The 22,875-nt window shown below is 49.4% G+C and overlaps 1 protein-coding gene across 3 annotated transcripts in view; it reads right to left on the bottom strand.

Annotated features, from left to right (window-relative positions):
• LOC116419588 (formin-like protein 16) overlaps positions 1 to 22,875 on the bottom strand; it is a 101,312-nt gene that overhangs the window by 3,749 nt on the left and 74,688 nt on the right. For 2 of the 3 annotated variants that reach the window (XR_004229836.1, XM_031940452.1), the window contains exon 4: positions 2,563 to 2,658. Coding sequence is in view for 2 of the 3 variants with exons in the window: in XM_031940452.1 (XP_031796312.1) it covers positions 2,563 to 2,658 (96 nt within the window). In the remaining variant the exon portion in view is untranslated. Of the gene's footprint in view, positions 1 to 556; positions 2,659 to 22,875 lie in introns of those variants that run through there. The other variant, XM_031940450.1, reaches the window with a different exon arrangement.

A 22,875-nucleotide genomic window follows, 5' to 3' on the forward strand; every position in this document is an offset into this window, starting at 1 on the left:
AAGTAATTCATGAATGGGAGCCGAGAGGGGGGTCCCAGGCTTCCACCCTCGGCTCTGTATGGCACGTGGAGGTCTGCAGACCCCCGCCCGGCTTCTGTTTTGTGTCTTGCCGCGTGTTCCAATGAAACAACCATTTATGTGTTCGGAGGAGAGCGGAAGGGCCGAGGCAGAGGAAGTTTCCCCTCAAGGCCTTAGGGTTTAATGAGCCGGGTGGGTCATGAAGGGAAAGCCCCGTAGAACATAAGTCCCTAAAACCAAGTAATAGTTGAAGTTTCAACTGCCCTTCCTCTCCTTCTCCTTCCCCCAACCACACCTAGATGTCCATCTTGTATCTCCCTGGGAGGGCGGGTGGGGGCTATATTTTATTTATATCTTATTTAGGGCAGGTCTGGAATCAGGAGGACTCATCTTTGTGAGTTCAAGGTCAGCCTCAGACACTTATCAGCTGTGTGATCTTGGACAAGACCCTTCATGCAGAATGCCTCAGTTTCCTCATCTGTAAAATGAACCGGAGAAGGAAATGGCCAATCACGCCAGTGTCTCTGCCAGGAAAACTTCCAAAGGGGTCACAGAGAGTCAGACATGAGTGAAATGACTGAACAGCAGCTCTCAGTACCTAGTGTAGTGCCCAGCACGTAGTAGTTCTTATCCCCATTTTACACTGGAGTAAACTGAGGCTTAGCCAGGGTCATGTGGCTGGCATGTTTCTGAAGGAGGTTTGAACCCCACTCTCCCCTGCTCCCGGGGGCCGCCTCACAGACCCCCAGCATGAGCCGGTGGGAGCTGAAGACTAAAACAAAGGGGCCTCAAATCCCCTCTGGCTGGGGGGGCTGCTTCCTCCCCGGGCTCAGGGACAGCCCCTTGGAGGGGCCCGGGCCGCCCACCAGGCCTGCCGGCCGAGGTGATTAGCACGGTTAATATTGCATGCAAATAGATTTCCTTGCTTTTGGTCATGGCGGTGCATTAATGCCGGGCCCTTGTCGGCTACATCTTTATCCTGGCAGGGTAAGCCTGCCAAATTCCCCCGCTCCGGCGTGTCGCTGCCGAGTCACGGCCCACAAAGCGGCCGCTAATCCTGTTTCCTCTGCTTTGTTGCCCTGTCTGGTCAACCCGGGAGTGGAGAAGCCCCCAGGAGGCCCTTGCCAAGCTCTCCTCTGCCGTTCAATAGGGTTCCCATGAAATGGGTGGAGGGCAGACCCCAGGACCTGCCAGCATCCTTCAAAGCTCTTCCTGGCCTGGCCTCCCCCAGCAGACCCTGGCCTCTCTGAGTGGACCCCAGCCTCCCCCAGTGGCCCCTGATCTTCCTGGCAGCCCAGCCTGCTGCTGAATGAGCCAATGTGGACAAAATCCACCACAGCCTCTCCTGAATTAAGGGCGGAAGGGAGGCTGGATGGCCTGTATTTATTGCCCATTGTGGAGCCAGCAGATTAAACAAATGAGTCCAGGCTACCTCATTAAGGGGTCGGAGCTGTCTCATTAACATTAATTATTAGAAGAGCCTGTCAATTCTCTGGTAACCTTGGCCAGGCTGGGTAAATGTTTACCGGGGAGGAGGGGGCGGGCCGAGGGGGCCGGCAACAGCCGCCTGCCCCCCTCCGAGGATGCTCCTGGGGCTGGAGCTCCCCCCAGACACTGACTAGGCCCTATTACTTCTCTTCTCCGGCTGTAAAATGGGAATAATCCACTGTTGGCCCTTCACACTTAGTTGGGAAACTCAGAAGAGGGTCTTTAGACCTTGCATAAACACATTATATTTGGTCTAGAGACCCTCTTTGGGTCCAAAGCAGGAGTGCCTCGAACAAAGCAGGGTACCTGGGCTTGGAGTGGGGACAGGACTGGAGTCGGACCCCCCTCACCCCTTCCCACAGAGGACCCTGGCCAGTGGCACCTCCTTTCCTCATCTCCCCCCAGAAGGTGCCCCCTTTTCCTTCTCTGTTTGTCCCCTAATGTTGGCTAAAAGCTCCTCTAGCCCCACTGAATCCCAGGATGGTTGGCCCTGGGGGGGCCCAAATCGCCTTTTTTTCTTAAAACAGACTAGGGAAGAACCGTCTCTTCTATCTGATGAGGAGGAAACAGAGACTTAGGTCTGGAAGGGACCTCACGGGCCATTTAATCTAACTCCTTCATTTTAAGGATGAGGTGGAAAATGAGGGTCAGAAGGGGTTAGGGTCCAAAGTCCAAGTGTCAGAATTTGAACCCAGACCATTCAACTCTGGGGCTAGGGAATTTTCCATTTTGTAAGGTCCAAGATTTAAAACTTGGAGGCATCTATTTGAAACCCTCACTTTACAGAAGAGGAAACTGAGACCCACAGCAGGGATGGGATCTAAGGCCACACACTCATGGGGTGGGTAAGCAGTTAGGATTTGAATCCAGGTCCTGCCAAATTTAACCTTCTTTCCACTGCACCCATAAGCCCAGAAGCTTAAAATTTCCACCCTATGAGCTGCCCACAACCTTTTTTTTCTTTTTAATTTTCAGAATAAGTAATGGCTGTCACAGGAGCTGGCCAGGTAGGGTTTTTATCTCACTATTTAGGGGCATAAACACATGCGCACTCACCTTTTCTTGTTCTCCTTAGCAGGAGAGATGGTAAACCAGCAAAGCCCAGCTTATCTCGTCTTCCTTTCTCCAACTTCCATTGTCTCCTGTTTGTTCCTGTAAGAAAATTGATCATTCTCACTCGATCCTTTGGAAATTTTGAAAAAGGGGCAGGTTAATGGAAAGAAAGAGGCAAAGTGGTCGGTGAGTCAGTCAGAGAACACTGGCTTCGACTTGTTCTTCTGCTGCTGACTCATTCTCTGGCCAGTTGTTCTCTTGGTCTCAGCCAGACCCTGCACTTGCAGGAAGTGAGATAAATCCTATAGTTTCTAGGCTCTCTCAGCTACATTTGCTATTCTTGCTTTCAGAACCATTGGGAACAGGGATTTTTAAAAGAAGGAGAGCTGAGGAAACCCTATACATTCACGCCAGCTCCGGAGGCTCACGCGGAAAGAACAAAAAAAACGCTGCATCATTACAACGGCCAAACTTGGCCTGGAAGAGTTGAGAAACTGCCCCTTCCTTTCACCTTTGTAGAAGTGGTGGACTATGGGTGAAGAAAAGGCTGCTGGAATTTGAGGGGGGGGAAATAAAATAGTAGCTTAATAAAAATTTATGTAAAAAAAAGAGAAAGGGCTGATGGGTTGGTTAGTTCTGTAGCCAGCTGCCCCTCCTTTTATTTTTCCTTCTCTGTTACAAGGATTTGCTGGGTAGAGAAGGAAGAAGGGTTATATTTGGAAATGAAGATTCATTTTATCTCACACATTACGTTTGGTCTAGAGACCCTCTTTGGGGTTTCACAACACTGTAAGAATGAAAGGCCAGTATAGGATTAGTCCCATTTTACTGATGAAAGAAGAAGTAATAGGACTTTCTCCCATCCAATGGCAAAACTACGGTTTCACCATGGGATCATTGCTCTCCTAAGCTTTGCCGACGAGCTGCGTCCCACCGCACTTCTCCCACGCAAAATACGGAAGGACCCCTTGGAAAGGGGGAAGAACCTGGGATGCAGAGCTGGGATGTGCACATTTCAGGGGTCAGTCCCAATGCTTGACGAATGTGGGACCTTGAGCAAGCTGCTTCCTCTCCTTCCATTTCTGCTTCTCCATCTGTGAGATGAAGGCGCTGGACTGCTCGTTCCCAAATGGGCCCCAAGGACCCTTTGAGCTCCCAGACTTACAATTTTACCTCCAGAAAACTCTCTTCTCTTTCTAAGGCGCCCGATTTGGAGCCTGAGCAGCAGAGACCCCAGGCCTGTAAACCATGTCATGGTTTGGGCCATGTTCAGCCCTCCCTAAAGGGCCCGGTGGTGACTTCTATGGGTCGTCGGGAAGATGGCCGGCATCATCTGGTGTGGGTGTTAAGGGCCGGTATCATCTGGCATTTGTGCCGATGGCCAGTACTGGTTGGTGTTTGTGCCAACGGCCGGCACCATCCAGTGTGGGTGCTGACGGGTGGTACTGTCCGGCGTTTGTGCCAATGGGCGAGTCCATCCGTCTGGGCGCCTGTCGGCAGCCGGGCCCACCCAGCAGAATGTAAACATCTTTGAACTTTGCTTCCCAGATAAAAAGCAGCATTAGCTTTCCACTGCATTTCCTCTCCAAGATCAATCATGCTCGGGCCAGACACTGTGGCCTCAATTTGTAATTAATCTCGCAGGGCAGCATCTTCCACGATTGATTGCTATATTTGTATGCAGACTTTCCAAGCAGGGGACAGGGAGGGAAAAACCAGACCTGGGAGGAGAATAATACGCAGCTGATCATTTCATGGAGGCTGCTTCATCCCGCATCCAGGGGAAGCTTTTTTTAGGGGCTGATTCACTGAGGAGAGAATGTGTCTTTGCAATGAATACTTATTAGCACGAGGGAGTCGAGGATTGTTTTTAGATACACCAGGAAAGAGAGTTTCTTTTCCCTTATAATCAGAATCTGGAATTTCAGCTCATTCTACAAAATAATGCCCAGCACACAGTCAGTGCTTAATAAACGCTTGTTGACCGAGTCTTGGGCATCTTGCACGTCGTGCTATTATTTTCCTGACAGTCACTGATCCACTTAGTGATTTCACTGACAGTGAAGAATCTGCTCCCTTGAAGGAGGATCTGTTTTGAAATTTGGGGTCGTAGGCCACACAAAGGTTAGGCCCTGGTTTCCATTAGGAAAAATCCATTAGTCAAGCAAGGATTCAAAACTAGGACCCATGATGATTTTTTTGCCATAGGTCCCACTCCCTCCCGGTGGTCCCTGCCCTTCCCATGTTCCCTGTGAGGCTAGTTAGAGCAGAGCTCCAAATGGGTTTGGACCTTCCTATAGTCACCCACGATGTCACTGGTGCGAGGACTCCCAGAATGGGAACTCCATCTTTCAATAATAGGATCAGAAGAAGAGACAACAGAAACATCTACGAGAGGAATATAATTTCAAGAATAGAATAACAGAAACACCTCTGAAATTTTTAAAGAGTTGTTCAAGTTAGAAATAAAATAATTTGCTCAGTCTTAGAGCCAGTAGGTGCTGGAGAGAAGACTTAAATCTAGGCTCTCTCTGTCCACTGAGCCGCCCTGCTTCTCACCATGGCATTTTATGCCGCGCCGTTTCCAAGAAATGAGTCACGTACCTTGCCTTAACTAACCTAATTTTGGAAAACTTGGTTTTTATATGATAATGAATTAAGGGAGGAAGCTTTGGTTTATTAAAGTTTTCCAAATTCGGATTTGTTTAAACATCAAACTCTGGCTGTACTCAAAAATGTCTTAATGTATACTTTATGCATATACAGATTTTTTATCTATAAAATGGGTAAAACTTTTTTTTTTTTGCTGTTCATCTTATAATGCTAGTGTGTGTGTGTGTGTGTGTGTGTGTGTGTGTGTGTGAGGGAGCAGGGAGATGGATATTTATTAAGCATTCTAAAAAAATAATCTCACTTGATCCTGACAATTCTGTATTGTCGGTGCTATTATCCTTGCTTTATAGTTGAGGAAACTGAGGTAGAAGTGGAGTGTCTTGACCAGGGTCACACAGCTTGCAAGTGTGAGCTGAGAGTGCTCTGAATGGGAGCGACTGTTACGTCTAACAGAGCCCCTGAGAGGCAAGCTCAGATCTAAGGGTTCCCACTGACAAGAGGTCAGCTACTTGCACCGGCCAGCCCTGCTCTCTTACATGACTCTCGGGTCCCACGGAGTTTCTAAAGTCAGCCGCTGCTAGTGTACACCGAGGTGATTTTTTTGTATAAAACGCGGAGGCTGGAAGGGTCAAGGGTGACTCTCAATGGCTGGAACTCTGGGAGTCCGGAGGCCAGGCACAGCGGCCAGCAGAAGGCCGGGAAGGCCTCTCCCCGCAGTACAGATGAGCTTCCCTTCCTTCTTTCTGTCCCCAACCCTCACCTCCCTCCCAATCCTGTCATCTCTTCCTCCTCTTTCTGGCTTTCGATCCTGCTGTGGAACGTTCCCATCCAAGGAGGAAGGGGCCCGGGCCCCATTCAGACTCAGGGCCTTGACTCAAAATCTCCCAGCTCTCTGCTGCCCTTGCCACTCAGTTTCTGCAAAATTAGGAAGGCTTGTCAAGTGTTCTTATTATATTCTCCTAGAAATAACTTTCTGACTGAAGAGCACCATTTCGACTTTTCGATAAAAAAAGGCTCTTAATGTCTCTGTCACTAAATGCTAGGAGATGAGAGGCTTGGAGTGCCTTCTCCCCAGCATGCCCCTCAAGAGAAACGCTTTCTAAACTGCAGGAGAGAAGCTGAAAGGAACCAGAAACTTGGGGGTGGCTCTTCCTGCTCAGTTTTCCTCAGAAAAATAGGAAAGTATTCAGGGAACGTCTTGGAGAATAAATGTCTCCCGCATGCTCTAAGCCCTTCGCCCTTGGCGTTTCCGAGGCTCTGTGTGAGAAGAATGCAGCCCAGCAGCAGCAGCAGCACCCCCATGGTCCCCCCGGCTCGGGGTCCGTCCCAAGGAGGCCTGATGGTTGCCGAGAGGTAGCCGCCCCAAGGGGGCCCTGGCAAGGTGGGGGGTTACCGGCCTGGAATCTGTGCCAGCCGAGGAGCAGGGCACGTCTGGCCGGGGGGAAGGGAGGCTGGTGGCAGCAACACGAGCTGTCCTGAAGCGTTTGAAGGGCTGTCATGCGGGAGACGGAGCGGCTCCACTCTGGGCCCGGGGGCAGAGTCAGGGACGTGGCAGACATCACCAAGTGGCCAGTGTTGTCGCTTGCTGCGGGAAGGGCATCTCTCTAAGGGACGGGCTGCCCTGGCGGGCCGGGGGCAGCTCCCTGGCGAGGGTGGGCCATCCTCAGGCTGACCTCCGAGTCCCCTGAGCAACACGGCACGGTGAGACGGGCTCCGTGGGGCTGAGGCCGCTCAAGGCTTGTCCTCCCATTCTGTCTCCCCGTCTCCCCGTGGCAGGCCCTGCAGCCCAGGCGAGCTGGGGCCCTTATCGATGAGTGAGATCAGATCATTAGACATATGTAAGGACAGCGATGACTCGGAGGAACCAGGCTCAGGCATTTGGTTTCCTTGCCACAGTTGGTCCTTATCATAACCCTGTGAGGCCAGGGCCCATTTTATGGACAAGGATCTAACAAGTGCTTACAGGCCCACGGCTGGTAAGTGGCAGACATGGTGCTCCCGCCCGGGCCCCACTCGGACCTTGTGCTCCCACTGCGGCGATCCTAGAGCCACGGGCATAACCTGGAGTCAGGAGGCCCAGCCCAGCCCTGTGGTTTGGGCAAGTTACCAACTTTGCCTCAGTTTCCTCATCTGTCCAACGGGCCGGAGAAGGAAATGGCAAAGCTGCTAAACAACCCAAAAGTGGGGCCGCAACGAGGGGTCCCAACTGAACGAGCGCCAGCCGGGAGGGAGCCGGCCGTCCAGGATTGGGAAGCCTGGTTCCGGCCCCGCGGGGGTGTCGTCCCAGACCCTCGGGCACTCCCGCCAAATCCCAAGCGCCTCTCTGGCTTCTGCTAAAAGGGGGACCGCCGGGCCTCTGTCTGTCTGCGACCTTCAGGTCCCTCAGAGCGCGGCGCGGGACGGAACCGGGCTGCCCGGGCTCGGGCCCAGAGTGGGGTGAAATAGGAGGGGAAAGACCCAGAAAAAGGAGGGTGTCTGGGGGCGCAGAGTGGGGAGGAGGAGGCAGACCCTGGATAAAAATGAGCAGTGACTAAGTCTGCCCGCTGGCCCGGATGCCACAAAGCTGGGCTCCTGTTCCCCAAGGCCCGACCCCTCTGACCTTTCTCTGCTGGTGCAGCCGGCGGCGAGACAGAGAACGCAACAGGGCGTGGGGGGGGGGGGGCTGCGGTGTCTGAGGCCCCTTCCCAACCTCGGCCCGGAGGCCCCGCTGAGGGGCCCACCCAGGCTGAGAACAGTCTGTCCCGGGCAGGGGGAGACCGCGGCCCCTGGAACTCCCTCCCGGAAAAGCCCTCTCTGGCCCGCCGCGAGCGGCCCCCCCATGAGAGGGAGACCCACTCACTGAGGGAAGGCCCCGCAGGGAGCCCGAGCCTGTCTCCCCCGGCTTCTCCCTGCCCTCAGCTGCTGGCCGAGCACGGTCCCTGCTCCCTGCTCCCGTCCGTGCCTCCGGCTGGGGAAAACCTGGGCTCGGAGTTAGGGACGTCTTCCTGGGAGGCTCTGGGTACATTACTCCCTGCTGAGCCCGTCTCCCTCTGAGAAATGGGGAAAAGAATGAGCATTTATTAAACCCCCAGTGTGCCCTAAGCATGGTGTAAGGCTAGGGATTCACAGAAAGCCCCCACCCCCCTCACCCACAGGGCCCACACTGCTGCCCGGGCCCGGCTGCCTCCGTCAGGCCGGGGGCAGGAAGCGTTCCTGGAGGCCTAAAAACATGGGTGGGGGGGGAGAATTCCTAGGGACTTCAGTCTCAGAGAAACTGCTCTGTCTAGTCTTTTTTTTTTTTTAAATTCTTTCTCTCTCTCTCTGTCTCTGTCTCTCCCTCTGTCTCTCTCTGTCTCTCCCTCTGTCTCTGTCTCTCCCTCTGTCTCTCTCTGTCTCTCTCTCTGTCTCCTCTGTCTCTGTCTCTCCCTCTGTCTCTCTCTGTCTCTCTCTCTGTCTCTCTCTGTCTCTCTTCTCTCTCTCTCTGTCTCTGTCTCTCCCTCTGTCTCTCTCTGTCTCTCCCTCTGTCTCTGTCTCTCCCTCTGTCTCTCTCTGTCTCTCTCTCTGTCTCTCCCCAAGGCAACTGGGCTTGAGTGACTTTCTCAGCGTCTCACAGCTAATAAACATTATGTGTCTGAGGTTACATTTGAACTCGGCTCCTCCTGACCCTAGGGTTTTGCTCTACACCCTTTTCTTAATCGCATAAAATGCAGGATCATCAAGCCAAAGCAATGATGTTGCAATGCAGTTAACAAAATATTTTAAGCCCCGAGCTTGAGCTTATAGATTCTCGGTAAGAGCTCCTCCCTTAAATGTTTCTTACTTTTAAAGCGGGATAAATTTTTTTCTTTTCCCCTAAAAAAGGATCATGGAGTAAGATTCAGTAGAGAAAGAAAAATAATTTCCTCCCAATGAGCAAGGCTTTTATTTCTTTAAGCAATCAAGGCATAAAACATGCCAAAAGTCTCTGACCTTGGGTCCTGGCTCTCCAATGGATGCACAAAGTTTGTCTCGGGCCCCAGGGAGCTCTGGCTGATTCGCATCTTTGAGACCACTAATAAGCAGTTCCTGGAATTCTCTGCTTCTCCACATCTGGGCTTGGGTCCAAGGAAGGGGGAGGGAAGGAAGGAAGGGGAGAGAAAGAAAGAGAGAGAGACAGAGAGAGAGAGATGGAAAGAGAGATAGAGGTATTGGCTGGACAGAGATGCCAGCAGGAGAGGGCATCTCTGGCTAAAGAACAGGTAGGGCAGGAGAAAGCTTTAGCTTCTGGAATCTCTATGGGATACCTAAGGGATAAACATAATAACAGCAGTCAATCTTTATATAAAACACATTGCAATGGGGCAGCTGGGTGGCTCAGTGGACAGAGCACCAGCCCTGGAGTCAGGGGGACCCGAGTTCAAACCTGGTCTCGGACACTTCACACTTCCAGGCTGTGTGACCCCTGGCAAGTCACTTAACCTCAGTTGCTTCAGGAAAAACAAAACAAAACAAAGCACATTGCAAACCTGAAAGTGTTACATACACGTGTCTCTAGATGCATATATAAATGCCATTGTTTGGGATCTTCCCTTTAATGCTCACAAAGTGCTTCCCACACAAGATTTGATCTCAGCAACAAAACTTATGCAATAGAACCGATGTTATGGACAATGATAAATCGGACGGATCTCCCCCGGGCCCATGTCCCTATCTTCCTTCCCCTTTCTGGCCCACTTCCCCATAGCGACCGGAGAGAGCCTCGGGCTCCTTCTTCTCCTTTTCTCCCAGGTCTGTCTCAGCCACCCTTCCATCCTTCTCGGGCTCAAAAGAGATGGGAGAAAGTTAAAGCCCAATCTTCAGTCCGCACAAGAACCACAAAACCCTCATCTGTGGGGGAAAGAGAGCTAAAAGTCAGCCTGTGAGGAAGCTGCCGATCCCTCCTTTTTGGGCTCAGCTTGACCCGAGGGCCGGGCCGGGCACTGGGATGACCAGGCCCATCTCAGACATTCCGACATAGAGGGACAGGGATGCTGCGCCTAAAAGCCAGATTCCTCCCTCCATGCTCCAAGCCAAGCCAGCCGAGGGACGTCGTGCAACATCTTCCTTTTCTCAGCAGATGTAGAGAAAAGGAGCATTTCATGCTCTTGTGGCTACTGTGCTATTTTTTCAGACAGACATTTCATGTTATAGGTTCAAATTCCCAAGGTCAGAGGGTTAGGGAAGCCGGGGTCAGGGGGTCCCAAAAAGGGCCAACTGTTTTCCTGGCTTGGGAACGAACGTGTGCTCTTTGCGAAAGGGGATCCGCTTATCATATGGCTTTTAAAATAACACACACACACACTTCTAAGTCACACCCTCACACCCCCCCCCCCCCATTCCTGGGAGGATTTTTTTAATCTTTCTTTTTTTAGCTCATACTTTAGAGGTAACAAGAGAATAATATTTTACTTCTCCAAACTTACTTGACTATTTGCTATTCGGCCAAGAAGAGGCATTTAAACACCAAACGCAATGTCGTGATCTGATTTCAAACTGGGCAGACCACAAGGGCAGACTAGAAGGTTTGATCTGGAAAGAGGAGACGGAGGTGCAAGTCTTGGTATTTCACTTCTTAGCTGGGGGACTGAAGGTATCTGAGACTTGGTTTTATCACCTGTATAATGGGGATACTATAATAATGTAATATATAAATATATAATATATAAATAATATGTTAATATAATACAATATTAATTATATTATAATAAAATACAATTAATATAATAAAAAATATAAAAATAAATAAAATAAATAATAAAACAAAATAAAAATATAAAATAAAAAAATAAAATAAATATATAGTATAAATAATAATAAGTATACTACTTCCTCCTAAGGTCAGTTGAAGGAAAACATTTCTCACCTCCAAGTGCAATAAAGTTTACAGAATATGTCATTCTCTGATATGAGAAAGCCAGGAAAGAGCCACTGGCTCAACCGAAATGGTTTTCCTCGGCAAGCCTAGCCCAGGCCTTTTTAAAATCAGTCTTCTGCTTAAACACCCAAAAAATCTTTTAAAAGAACAATTAGCTTGCTAATTCTCTACCAGCAGAAGAATAGCAATGAAAACCAGGTTGTTTTGCTGACAGAAAGGGTCCTTCTTTTATTGCCTGTTCAAACTGGCGTTCTGAATGAAGCAAGCGTGTCAAGTGGGTAAAAAGTGGAAAGAGGAGGAAGGGAAGGGAAGGGACCGTCAAGCTTACGCACCTTTTCTCCCCCGTAGAATATGGAACAGGGAGAGGGGAACGACCGTCCCTGGGGACACGGGCGCCAGGAGTGTCAGTGATGGCCCCAGGAATGGAAGCCCCAGCTCTCCAGAGGGGCGGGCAGGCTGGGCCGTCCCAAGGGGCTGGCACAACGTGGACAGGCTTTATCCTCTCACGCTTCCAAAACCTCCTCGACAATCTTCCCTCCCACGGATTCTCCTGTGGGGTTTCAATCTGAGCTGCTGGTTACAGGAGGTTTAGAGATCTCCAGGTCTGGAGGGGAGGCCCTGCCGATTCTCAGTCCTGCCGCGGTTCCCCCTCTGCAAAATGAGTGGGCCCCGGAGGCTGAGGATCTGCATCCACGACCCTCTGACCTTCCCCAAATGCTTGGCGAGGCATAGAACAGCAGGAGCTTGGGGTTTGTTGGAATCTTGCTGTTCTGAGACAGAAAAAGTATCATTTTCATCCCCCCAAAGTGTCCCTAATCAGGGATGCGGAAGATGCATTGATCTATTTTCCATAGGCTTTCCCAAGACTCCGGCTCAGGGTGGCGTTTCTATAATTACTATGATCACATAATAAAGAAGTGTTTCTTAATTTTCAGTGTCTTATGGGAAAGCTTCTTAGGAGGGAAAGAGAGTATTTTTTATATTAAGATGAGTAAAACTGAACCTTTATCCTATTTCTTCCGACAGTATAATGTGGCTTAAATTATACAGTACCCTTTTGGCTTTTTAATCAGATTAATTTCGAGGAATTTCTTTTTCCTATTTAAGTAGCATCTGTTCCCTGTCTCCTCCTCTTCCCATCCCCTAGTCCTCCAGCCCTACCTGACAGTGTCTGAGTAACCTGATCCTGCCACAGGTAAGGAGCACCTGCTTTTGTCAACACAAAGCACCACCTATCACACACACACCCACACCCACACACACACATGCACACCCACACCCACCTTCCCTTTCAATCTAAGGATTGTCAAATGGAGGCAAGCAGGAATACTTGGCTTGGCACATGGCCTAAAAGTTCTAAATTTATGGAGTCTATTTTTATTTCCTTCTCAGATTGGATTAGTAACCAAGCAACGGTCACATTTATCTCGATTTGCTAATACTTACACTTTAATAGAATCAGCCAATCTACCTGACCAGAGCCCAGCACCGAGGGGAGGAAGTACAGAACCGGGTCCGTTTTCTGCTGGTCGGCCGTTCTCTCTGGCCGACCAGCCGCCTCCACTTGTTCCCTGCAAATAACCGCTTCTTAATTTTCACACTCGGATGACAAGACATCCAGGACCCAGCAAGAACTCAGAAGTCAACAGCCCTGACTCAACTACACAGAATCAAGAATGGGGTCACGGAGAGGTGGTCCTGGGACGTCATCTATCCCATCCTCTCACGGGACGGATGATGGAATCGAGACCTGGAGGCGGGGCCCAAGCGGAGTAACTTAAAAAAACAACTCGTCACTGGCAGTCAGGCGTTGATCCCTTATCTCTAACCCCATTCTCCTTCCCCAGAAACCAAGGCTCTGGCCATCATCTTAAGCAAGTGGTCCTCCTGCCTCCATCTGGAACAGGAGCGGGGGAGGAACAAGGTGGTGAGTTCTGAATTCTTTCCCAAATTGTTTTGTATTCCTGGCCATTCTCTACTGGTTCTTTTCGAATCCTTCACCAGAAGGAGACTGGGTTAGCTTGGATTGCCACAATCTCCTCTTGCCCAATGGGACTAGAATCTTCCATTTACAGCTTTGTGGATGTAACATCATAAACACCATGTATCCACTTCTTCATCTACCGCTTCCTGACCCAGGAGGCAGCACTACTCGTGGCGAGTATTAAACAGCGAACCTTAAGGACGCCCTATGAAAATGTGTGTCTTCCTTAAGACAGGAAGGGCTAAATTAGATCTAAAGCTCCTTGAATCAAGGTTAATCTTCTCATGACAAACTGCAGAGGGGAAAAAAAACTGTGTGAGACGTACAGAAAAAAATGTGGAAATTTAAAATGAGCTACACACTCACACATGCACACACATGTATACACACATGCGCGCGCGCACACACACACACACACACACACACGAAGCAACCAGACTTTAAGGCTGAATGTTTTAAATAGTGTATCTGAAGAGAGGCTGCCAGCCCCAAGTAAAGATCTCCCATCTCTGTGTCTGTTAGGAAACCTTGGGAAAGATTTTCAAAGTGGGCTGCACTTCAAAGCATTTCCCTCGCAGGAGGGTGTGCAAATAGCCTGCACAAGTGGAAAATATGCATCCAGGTGACAGCATTTCTAACTGTGTAACTTCCTTGAGCCTCAGTCTGCCCTTCTCTAAAATGGGGATAATAGTTGCAATTCTTCCATCTTAAGCTTACTGTGAAACTCACAGATTTAAGATAACAGCTTTAAAGTGCTTTGCAAACTTCACATTATGTAATTGTTAATGACCATGATGATGAGTGCTTTGTGTCTATAATATAGACCATTTTCCTTCCACTACTTTCCAGCTTGGTCCAGCAGCTGCCATCCTGCAATTGTTTGAGACCAAGTGCTTCAGTAGAGATTGACTATAATCCTGTTCTGACCCCCATTTTACAGATGAAGAAACTGAGGCAACGAGGCTGACAACCAAGGCCACCTAGCTACTACATATTGGGGCCAAAGCAAATTGAGAGCTGATAGCCATCCCAGCCCCCTCTGGCCACGTCCCTTTGCTCCTTTCCAGGAGGTTTACTCCTGGATGAAAGGCAACTGAACAGTGGTTGTTTTTACTGCTTTACACAAATCAGTGGCTGCTTCAGAGAAGGAAGACCTCGAGTGTGACCACGTCCGTTCATCCAAAGCCTTGCCCCAAATGGCCACCAATGCTCCAGCCCCTCTTTGGTTGTTTCTTTGGCGATGGCGGCCCTTCAGAGACCTCGCTTCCATTTAGAATGAGCCTATTTGCCCAGTTCTGAGGATACCTAGAACAAAGGACGCTTTTTGTCTGGGGAAGGATTCTTAAAAATCGTCCTTCTTGGTTTTTACACAAAGCCAAAATGCTCCCCTGGCTCTAAGGTGATTAAGCCAGGCCTTCCAGCAGAAGGTCAAGGCTGTTGTCACCAAACACTGTCTGCTTCCCAGCAGTCAGATGCAGGGCCGAGGCCGTGAAATGGCTTATTACGTTTCTTCTGCCGCGATGGCTCCTGAACGAGGTGGAAGGGCTAGGTCTAAGCCTTAAATCTAGAAAGAGCATGAAAAACAGCATCTGAGCATCCCCGGGAAGTGAGGGAAACCGCCGGCTCAGACAGACATTTTTCTGACCCGGAAACCCTGGCTGTGATGTGCGATGCTCCCGCCACCTCAGATACTCTGGTGCAGGGACACTCTCCCCCCTCATCCCCAGCAGGTCCCAAAGGCCGCCCCGCGTTCTCAGCCATTAGACAGCTGGTGTGGGGAGAGGAGGGAAAAGATCATGGCAGTGGGTCCCCACGGCTGAACATCAAAGTTCCCTGCCGCAGGAACATCCACGGTGCAGCAGGTGTTCTAAGATGAGCCAGCTTTCGGTGCTTCTGGCCCTGGGGGAACAGAACGCCTCTCTTTCCTCCCTGGGTTTATAGATCAAAAGGTCCCAGGGGAGAGCGAAGAGCGAGGCTGCCCATTATAAGCCTCTCACTTATGCAGGGATGGAAAGCTTTGAAATAGCAAGAAAGTCTCTGTGTGCACGTACACGCATGTACGAGTGTGTTGGGGGGGGGGAGCCCTAGTTCACTCTTTCTTTAAAAAAATGCAATTTAGGTTTGCAGGATTTGCGCCAGAAGGGAGACATTTTCTGCATCAGTAAGAACTTGAGGGGGCCACACGTGCTCAGTGACTTGTTAGCTGTGATCTTCTGGGTACCGCTTTCTCTCTGGTCCAAGGCTCCGTTTTGTCATGAATAACAAGGAGGAGGTTAGACTAGAGAAACCGTCTCAGAATTGATGACCTAAGGCCAGTCTACCTGCCAGCTCTAAACTGAGCTCCAAAATGAACCTGGGCTCCAAATCCAGCATTCTTTCCATCCTGTCACACTGGATCAGTGCTTTCAAAATAACGCGCTAATAAACAACAATAATTATGATTATGAAAGTACATTTATGGAATATTTTAAGTCATGCAAGGTGCTGTGTGTGCTTTATCTGGCTTGAGAATACATATGGAAGACGGCTTAAAAATACTCTCTTTTCATTAGCTATCAAATCTGAATGTTGAAGAAAAAAAAGCATGATCATAACCGGTCAGTTATTTTCTGATTTGGATCTAGCAAAAAGTCAAAAATAGTCATTTCCCCCCCTCACCCTCAGTTATTCTTGACTAGGTATTTGCAATCTTTTATTTGATAAGAGTTTTTAAAAATAGTATTTTAAGGTTTTGCAGAGCTCTTTAAAATATCTCATTTAATCCCCCCACCAGTTCTGGGAAATGGTATTATTATTTAGTTATTTTTATATATACCTGAATTTTTGAGATCCCTTTCTTGGCAAAGGTATTGGAATGGTTTGCCGTTTCCTTTTTCAACTTATTTTACAGATGAGGAAACTGAGGCAAACAGGATTAAGTGACTTGTCCAGAGTCACACAGCTAAATAAGTGTCTGAGGCAGGATCTGATCTTTCTTCCTTACTCCTGGTCCAGAGTACTGTCCATGGTGCTCTCATCTGCATCTAAGAGGCACTTAGTTCTGTACATCCCTTCAAAATTTTTACATCACATAAATCCTCAGCATTTCTATATGTTCTTAACAAAGCCCGGCGGTAAGAGACGGAAAGAGAAATCCCATTTAAAATAACTTTAAATAACATAAAACATTTGCCACTCTACCTGCCAAGACAAACCCAGGAGTTATATGAACACAATTACAAATACTTTTCATACAAATAAAGACAGAGCTAAACGACCGGAAAAAATATCAATGGCTCATGGGTAGGCCGAGCTAATAAAACAAAAATGACCATTCTACCTGTTAGTCTATTTCTTCAATGCCATACCAACCAAACTGCCAGAAATTATTTTATAGAGCTAAAAAAAATTAACAAAATTCATCTGGAAGAAGAAAAGATCAAGAATATCAAGGGAATTAATGAAAAATCTCGAAGGAAGGTAGTCTAGCAATGTCAGACCTAAAACTATATTATAAGTATTTATTTTATGTATAGATTTATACGATAAAGCAGCAATCATCAAAATGAAGTTAGGCCACTTTTGTTGTGAGGAGGACTGGAGATTGATGAATCCCAACAATCTCTCTTCCTGGCCGATGCCACGGAGTGGATGCTTCAGAGCCCAGACATAGCCGATAGTCAGCAAAGGGGAAGGAGGGAGGATTCGGTGAAATGGAAGGTCGGGGAGGGGGGGAGCAGCTCCCAGGAAGGGGGGCGAGGAAGCTGCGGCCTTGAAAGATTTGGGGGCAGTCACAACAGATCAACATCACACGACTTAATTACTCAAGTGGAGGGAGAAATGAAGCTTTTGATTAGGACCTGCAAAAAAAAAAAAAAAAGGAGGCGGCGTGGCGGAGGCTTTATTGAATCTCTCTGTGTGTTTCTTCCCCTTCGCTGGCAGTCCTTAACTAACAGACAATTAGGGAAATGCTCCCAGTAACAGTAACTGTCCGGGCTGGTGCCAAATCCAGGATATTTACGGCGCCCGGGAGGCCGCCCTCCCTCCCTCTTCTGATTGGCTCAGGATCAACGCTAACCTCGAAAACATGCTTCACATTTCCAATGTGGATTCTCTGTACTTTGTGACAGCTGACTTTTTTTTTTTTTGCTTCTTCCAATTAAGGGTTATTGCAATGAGTCTTCTCTCCCAGATGCATTATGCATTGAGTATTAATCCCCTTAAAAATGGTCTTAGTGGGTGAAACTTTGCTTTAAAAAAATCTGCATGGGTTTAATAAAAAAACAAACAAACTGATTTTAAGTATTCCTGGTAGGAAGGCAGGGGCCTAAGGAGGGAGTCCCAAGGCCTTCTGGTCACCCAGAGGCCGGCTGACCGCCATATACTTGATTAAAAAAAAAAAAAAAAACTATTCTTGGCTGAGTTAAATAAAGGCACCCTCTTTAAAAATGGAAGAGTTAATCCTCAGGAAATAAGATGTTAAATCTTCCGAGGGAGAATTAAATATTTTAGAAGAGTAAAAATGGAAACTGCTATTTAAAAATTTTTTAAAAAGTAAAGAAGTACAGTAAAAAATAGACTGGCTTCCACTTTCTGGGGTGAAGGAGGAAATGCAAGTCATTTCAACAAGTCTTTCTTTATTCACCCAGGAAGGCAGGGCAGGGCCTGGTGCCGAGGGCAAGGATATCGGCCCTGCCCTGGAGAAGCTTCTGGTCTATCAGAGGGGTCTCCGCCCTTTCTGGGTCACCCCGGCCTCCGCCTCATCCTTAGCGGGCCGGGAAGCCCAACACCACTGGGCTTCTTATTCCTGGCTCATAATGGAAATGCCGGATTTCAGTTAGAGGTTGCTCTCCCCAGTGAACCTTTTTATATTCCAATGCTCAGAACTAAACAAACTAAACCTAGATAAGGTCTGACAAGGGCAGAGGACGGTGAGGCTTTCATCCCTCCTGATCCTTGGAAGCGCTCAGGGTCTAATCAACCCAAGATGGCTTCAGGTGCCTGTCGTGTCCGACGACTCCTTGAGAATGGTAACATGCTGAGACCCTCAGATCTCTTTCAAACCTGCTCCCCGGTGCCTCCTACCCTCGTCTTCTACTTGTAAAGTTGATTATTTATACCCAAGTGGATGAGACTTTGCATTATTCCAGATGAATTTTATCTTGCTAGTTCCAGTCCAATGCTTGAAACTGTTAAGATCTCTTCTGTCAACCAGTGTGCTCTCTCTCCCAGCACGGAGAAGGGGAATGGAGGGGAGGGAAAGAGAGAATGAGGGAAAGAGACACAGAGACAGAGTCAGAGACATAGAGATGGGGAAGAAAGGAAGGGGAGGAGAGAGACAGAGACAGAAACTGAAAGAGACAGAAATAGAGAGACAGTCAGAGACACAAAGATGGGGGAGAAAGGAAGGGGGGAGAGAGAGACAGAGATGGAGCGAGAGAGAGACAGAAACAGAGAGAGACAGAGTGAGAGATACATACACAGAGAGACACAGAGACAGAGAGTTGGAGACAGAGATGGGGGAGAAAGGAAAGGAGGGAGAGAGAGACAGAGAAACAGAGAGAGAGATACAGAAACAGAGAGAGACAGAGATAGAGACAGACAGACAGATAGACACACACACAGAGACAGAGAGAAAGAGAGAGAGAGAAAGCAGGATGAGAACTAAGAGAGACTATATATTCAAATTCCCTCACTTTAGAAATGAGGAAAAGGGAAATTGAGTCAAGTGACTTGTCAGGTTGGCGTCCGCTAGGCAGTAAATGGCACAGTCAGGTTGTTCCCCATCACGTGCTGCCCAGCACCAGCCTGGCAATGCACAGAGCAGACGCTGCTGTCCTACTGGACAAATTAGTTAACTACCAGAAGCCTCAGTTCCCTCATCTCTAAAATGAGGAGTTGAACTAACTGGCCTCTGAGCCTGGATTTAGGATTCCATATATATTAATGTACAGAATTCCAGGATTCAGGATTCCATATGTATCGATGCCAGCCACTCCGAGGGAAGGCAGAGATTATCCCGATTACCCTTTATGTGATCTTGAAAAAACAACGATTCTTATTTTTAGAGGACATGAAGATTTGTAAGCACTCAGAAGCAACTCTGTAAGCCGGGCAGTGTAAATAATATTATCCCAATCTTGCCAAAAGGGAAACTGAGGCTCAGGAAGGATGTGGTCTTTACTGGGCTGCTTTTCCAGCTACAAAAAGGTGAGATCCAAGATTAGCTCCTGGATTTGGAGCCGGAACAGAGCACAGAGCTCACCTCGTCTGGCATGTTCGTTCCTATTACAGATGGGGAAACTGAGCATCAGAAAGCTAAGTCTTCCCCGTGGGGCATCCAAGCCAGGAAGCGTCAGGACTCAGGACAGGCTGAAAGCTCCAAAGGACCTCCATCATTTGGTCTGAGCCAATGACGTGACTTCCCCTCCTAGCAGAAGGGGAAGCACCTGCCTCCCAATCCGGGCTGCCAGAGGCCCTCAGGGATTCTCCAAGAGGAGAGGGAACTGCTTTGGGAAAGAGAAGGGGCTGAATGCCCCCCCCCCCCCAGCACCTCCCAAGGTACATGGAGGCTTCCCAGCACTTGGATGTGAAGGACACAAAGAGCACGTTCTTTCCTCTGTGCAGGAGGAAGCCCGGGCAGGTAACTGTACAAATGGGGCAATTGTGTTTGCTTCCTGGCACTTGCACAAGAGGATTTCTGGCTCGGCCCTTCGGCACCTTCTTCTTGGAGTGTTCCCGGCTCCTGCCAGAAATGGGCTTTTGTTCCAGAGACCCAGTGAGATCGCCCTTGCTCCCGTCCAAGCACAACACTAAAGCACAACACTAGAAAGCACCTACTAGGTGCCCTGGGGGCCCGCTGGGACACAGAAGCACAAACCAAAGCTTCGATATTGAATGGCATTTTCCTACAGCTTTTATTCACTCCCAGAGACCCCGGCTCACGGAGGGTGCAACCTGCCGGCTTTAAAGCAGGTTAGGCAGACTGTGCAGGGGCTGCCAGGGCAGAGTGCCCAGAGCTCCCGTGGTCCTACCTCCACCTCCCCTGTCTCATGGCTAAGAACCGTTCCCCCCCAACTCATATTCTTATGTGCACAAAAATAAAACCAAGGGGACTATAAAAGAGAACAACTACATTACAGTGCACCCACACACTGGGTGGGTGGCTACACAATGGACAGGAACACAGTAGCAGGCCTGAGGTCAGGAAGACCTCGTCCCAATCAGGCCTTCCACACTTCCTAGTTGTGTGAGCCTGGGCGAATCATTATATACTGTTTGCCTTGGTTTCCCCATCTGTAAAATGGACTGGAGAAAGAAATCCAGCGTCTTTGCCAAGAAGATCCCAGGTATGATCACCAAGAGTTGGACATGATCAAAAACCACTGAACCACAACCCAAAACAGCTACCACAATTTAAAGAGACAGGCTAGCAGACTCCTGGTTAAGAACCCCATGGGCTCTGATAAGGACTTTCTCCTCCCCATATAACCTGGCTCCTGGAACAACAACTGTGGCCCAGAGGCCCGGGGAGGCAGCCTCAGGAGCACCCCGGGGCCCCTGCTCGGCTCCCAGCCGGAGGGGCTCAGCCACAGGGCTGGGATCTGGCTATATGATGCGGGCCAAGTCACTTCAAACTCATCTGTGAGCCGGGGAATGGAGTAATTGCCAATGAAGGCCGGAAAGTGCCAGAGGAGACAGAAATGTGCAATATTGGTTTTCTTATTCTTCCCAACTTCCACTCAGGAGAGCTCAGCCAGAAGCCCAGGGGTCGCACCGTTCTTGTCTGTTAAATGGGCCGCTGCCAGGTGGATTAAACACCAGCTTCTCCTTCTCCTGGAGTTTTGTGACCGTGGTTGTTCCCGGCAAACGGGAGCCAGCGAGATTCTCGCGCCGCCTGGGCCAGTCTGGGAACATCTGCTGGGCATTTTCTCAAACTGCGTTAATTATTCACAGAATTTCCCAGCTGGAAGGGACTTGCGCATCCATCTTTGCTCCCATTCTTCTCCTCCTTCTCCTGCCTGGCTTCCCTTTAGACCTGGCAAAAACACCAGCATCTGGGAGAAGCCCTCGCCGTCCCCTGAGCCGCTAGGCCCTTCTCCTCCCAAGACCTGAGTGTGCTCCTGAGGGTTTCCACGGCTCTCCCCCATCAGAACGGGGCCCAGTGCTTGGCACAGCATAATCAATTAGTAAATGTGACTGATTCCATGCACACACTCTGCCTCTAGGTCCAAGAAATACGAGCCAGGAGAGGAGGAGGAGGAGGAGGAGGAAGAGGAGGAGGAGGAGGAGGAGGAGAAGGAGGAGGAAAAGGAGAAAGAAGAGGAAGAGGTGAAGGAAGAGGAGGAGGAGAAAGAGGAGGAGGAAGAAGAGGAGGAGGAGGAGCAGGAAGAGGAGGAGGAGGGAGGGAAGAGAGGAGCTTCCATCTGCCTCTGGCCAGGTCCTTGCCTCCTTGGCAGGGAGGCCTGTGGGCAGCTCCCGCTCCTTGTGGCTGGGGGGTCCCCCGGAGCCTTTTTCCTGACAACTTCTGAGACATCCCATGCTACAGATGAGCAAATGAGCTTGCTCTGGATGTTAAGGCTGATCTGGAACCCAGACCTCTTGACCCCTGATCGGGCTCTTTCTCCATCAAGGAAGAGGGGAGAAGTTGAATTGCAAGTTCTAGGGATGCCAAGTACATTAAGAGATGGAAAGGGCCTTGAATGCCCTATTTTATGAGCCCCGAGGGAATAACTTCTGCCCTGCTCACGCGGGCAGTAACACTGGAGGCAGCATTTTAACCTGAGACCCCACTTTTCCTTAGGGTGCTGAGTTCAGGCTGGAGGAACTGAAGGTGTCTTAGCTCTGCTGGCTGCCCCTCTCCTGCCCCCTCCCCAGGATAGCCCTGTGCCTTTCAGACATGGAAAAAATGGAGACTCTTACTTTCAGTTAATTAGCCAGCCTCCTGAGACTGCTCCCCCCTCTCCCCCCCATCCCCGTTCATTTCTAACAGGTGAAGGCTGCCAAACGAGGCCTATTTTCCTATAAAATGTTATTAAGGATGGTGACGAAAACAGAATATAGGGTACTTAATTGTTAACTCCAAGATGAATGAGGCTAATTTTAGGGTTCAGGGCAGGGGAAATCTAGGTCATTAAAGCACAGGAAAGGGGACCAAGAGGAGGGAAGGACAAGTGCACTTTCCGTGAAGAGGGGCTCTCCGTTATCTGGGGCTCGCCCAATCTCTTTTCGCCCTGCTCTTCGGTGCTAAAGGATAATTTGGAATTTACATTAAATGTCTCATGTCCCAGTGGGGGCCGTTTTTAAGGAAACAGGCCTAACCCTAACCCTAACCCTCATTAGCTCGGTTTCTCCAACAATCCCCCATGCTGCTCCACGGCTGGAGCGCTTTCGTTTCTGGGCCTCTGTTTTTCCAGGCCCGCTCTCGCACCCGGGAATGCTGCGAAGGACTTGGACTTTAGGCCCCTGCCTCCCTCCCTCCTGCCCTGCCCGCCGCTGCTCTCCTCCTGGGGACACACTCGGGATCCTTCACTGAAGGTCTGAGCAGTTTCTGCAGATTTCAGCTTTTATCAATGACAATTAGGAGACCCAAATTTGAAAATATAATGGGGCTGGGGGGGCCCAGAACCATACACACAAACCGAGAGGGGAATTAGTAAGAAAGTTTGTTTTTTTTTTAAAGGCATCTCTCCCGGCTCGTGCCCCCGGATCATTCTACTGTAACTGCTGACAGAGGCAGAGATCAAAGATTGGGAGACATACTTAAATCAAAGCTCTGACTAAAAGGCTGGGGGCTGATGGGATTTCTGGAGGAAGGATGGCGGCATTAGCATCCCTGCCCCCTCAATGGCTGTCTCTCAGCTCCTCG

Source organism: Sarcophilus harrisii, chromosome 5 (assembly GCF_902635505.1).
Source record: "Sarcophilus harrisii chromosome 5, mSarHar1.11, whole genome shotgun sequence".
Lineage (NCBI taxonomy): Eukaryota > Metazoa > Chordata > Mammalia > Dasyuromorphia > Dasyuridae > Sarcophilus > Sarcophilus harrisii.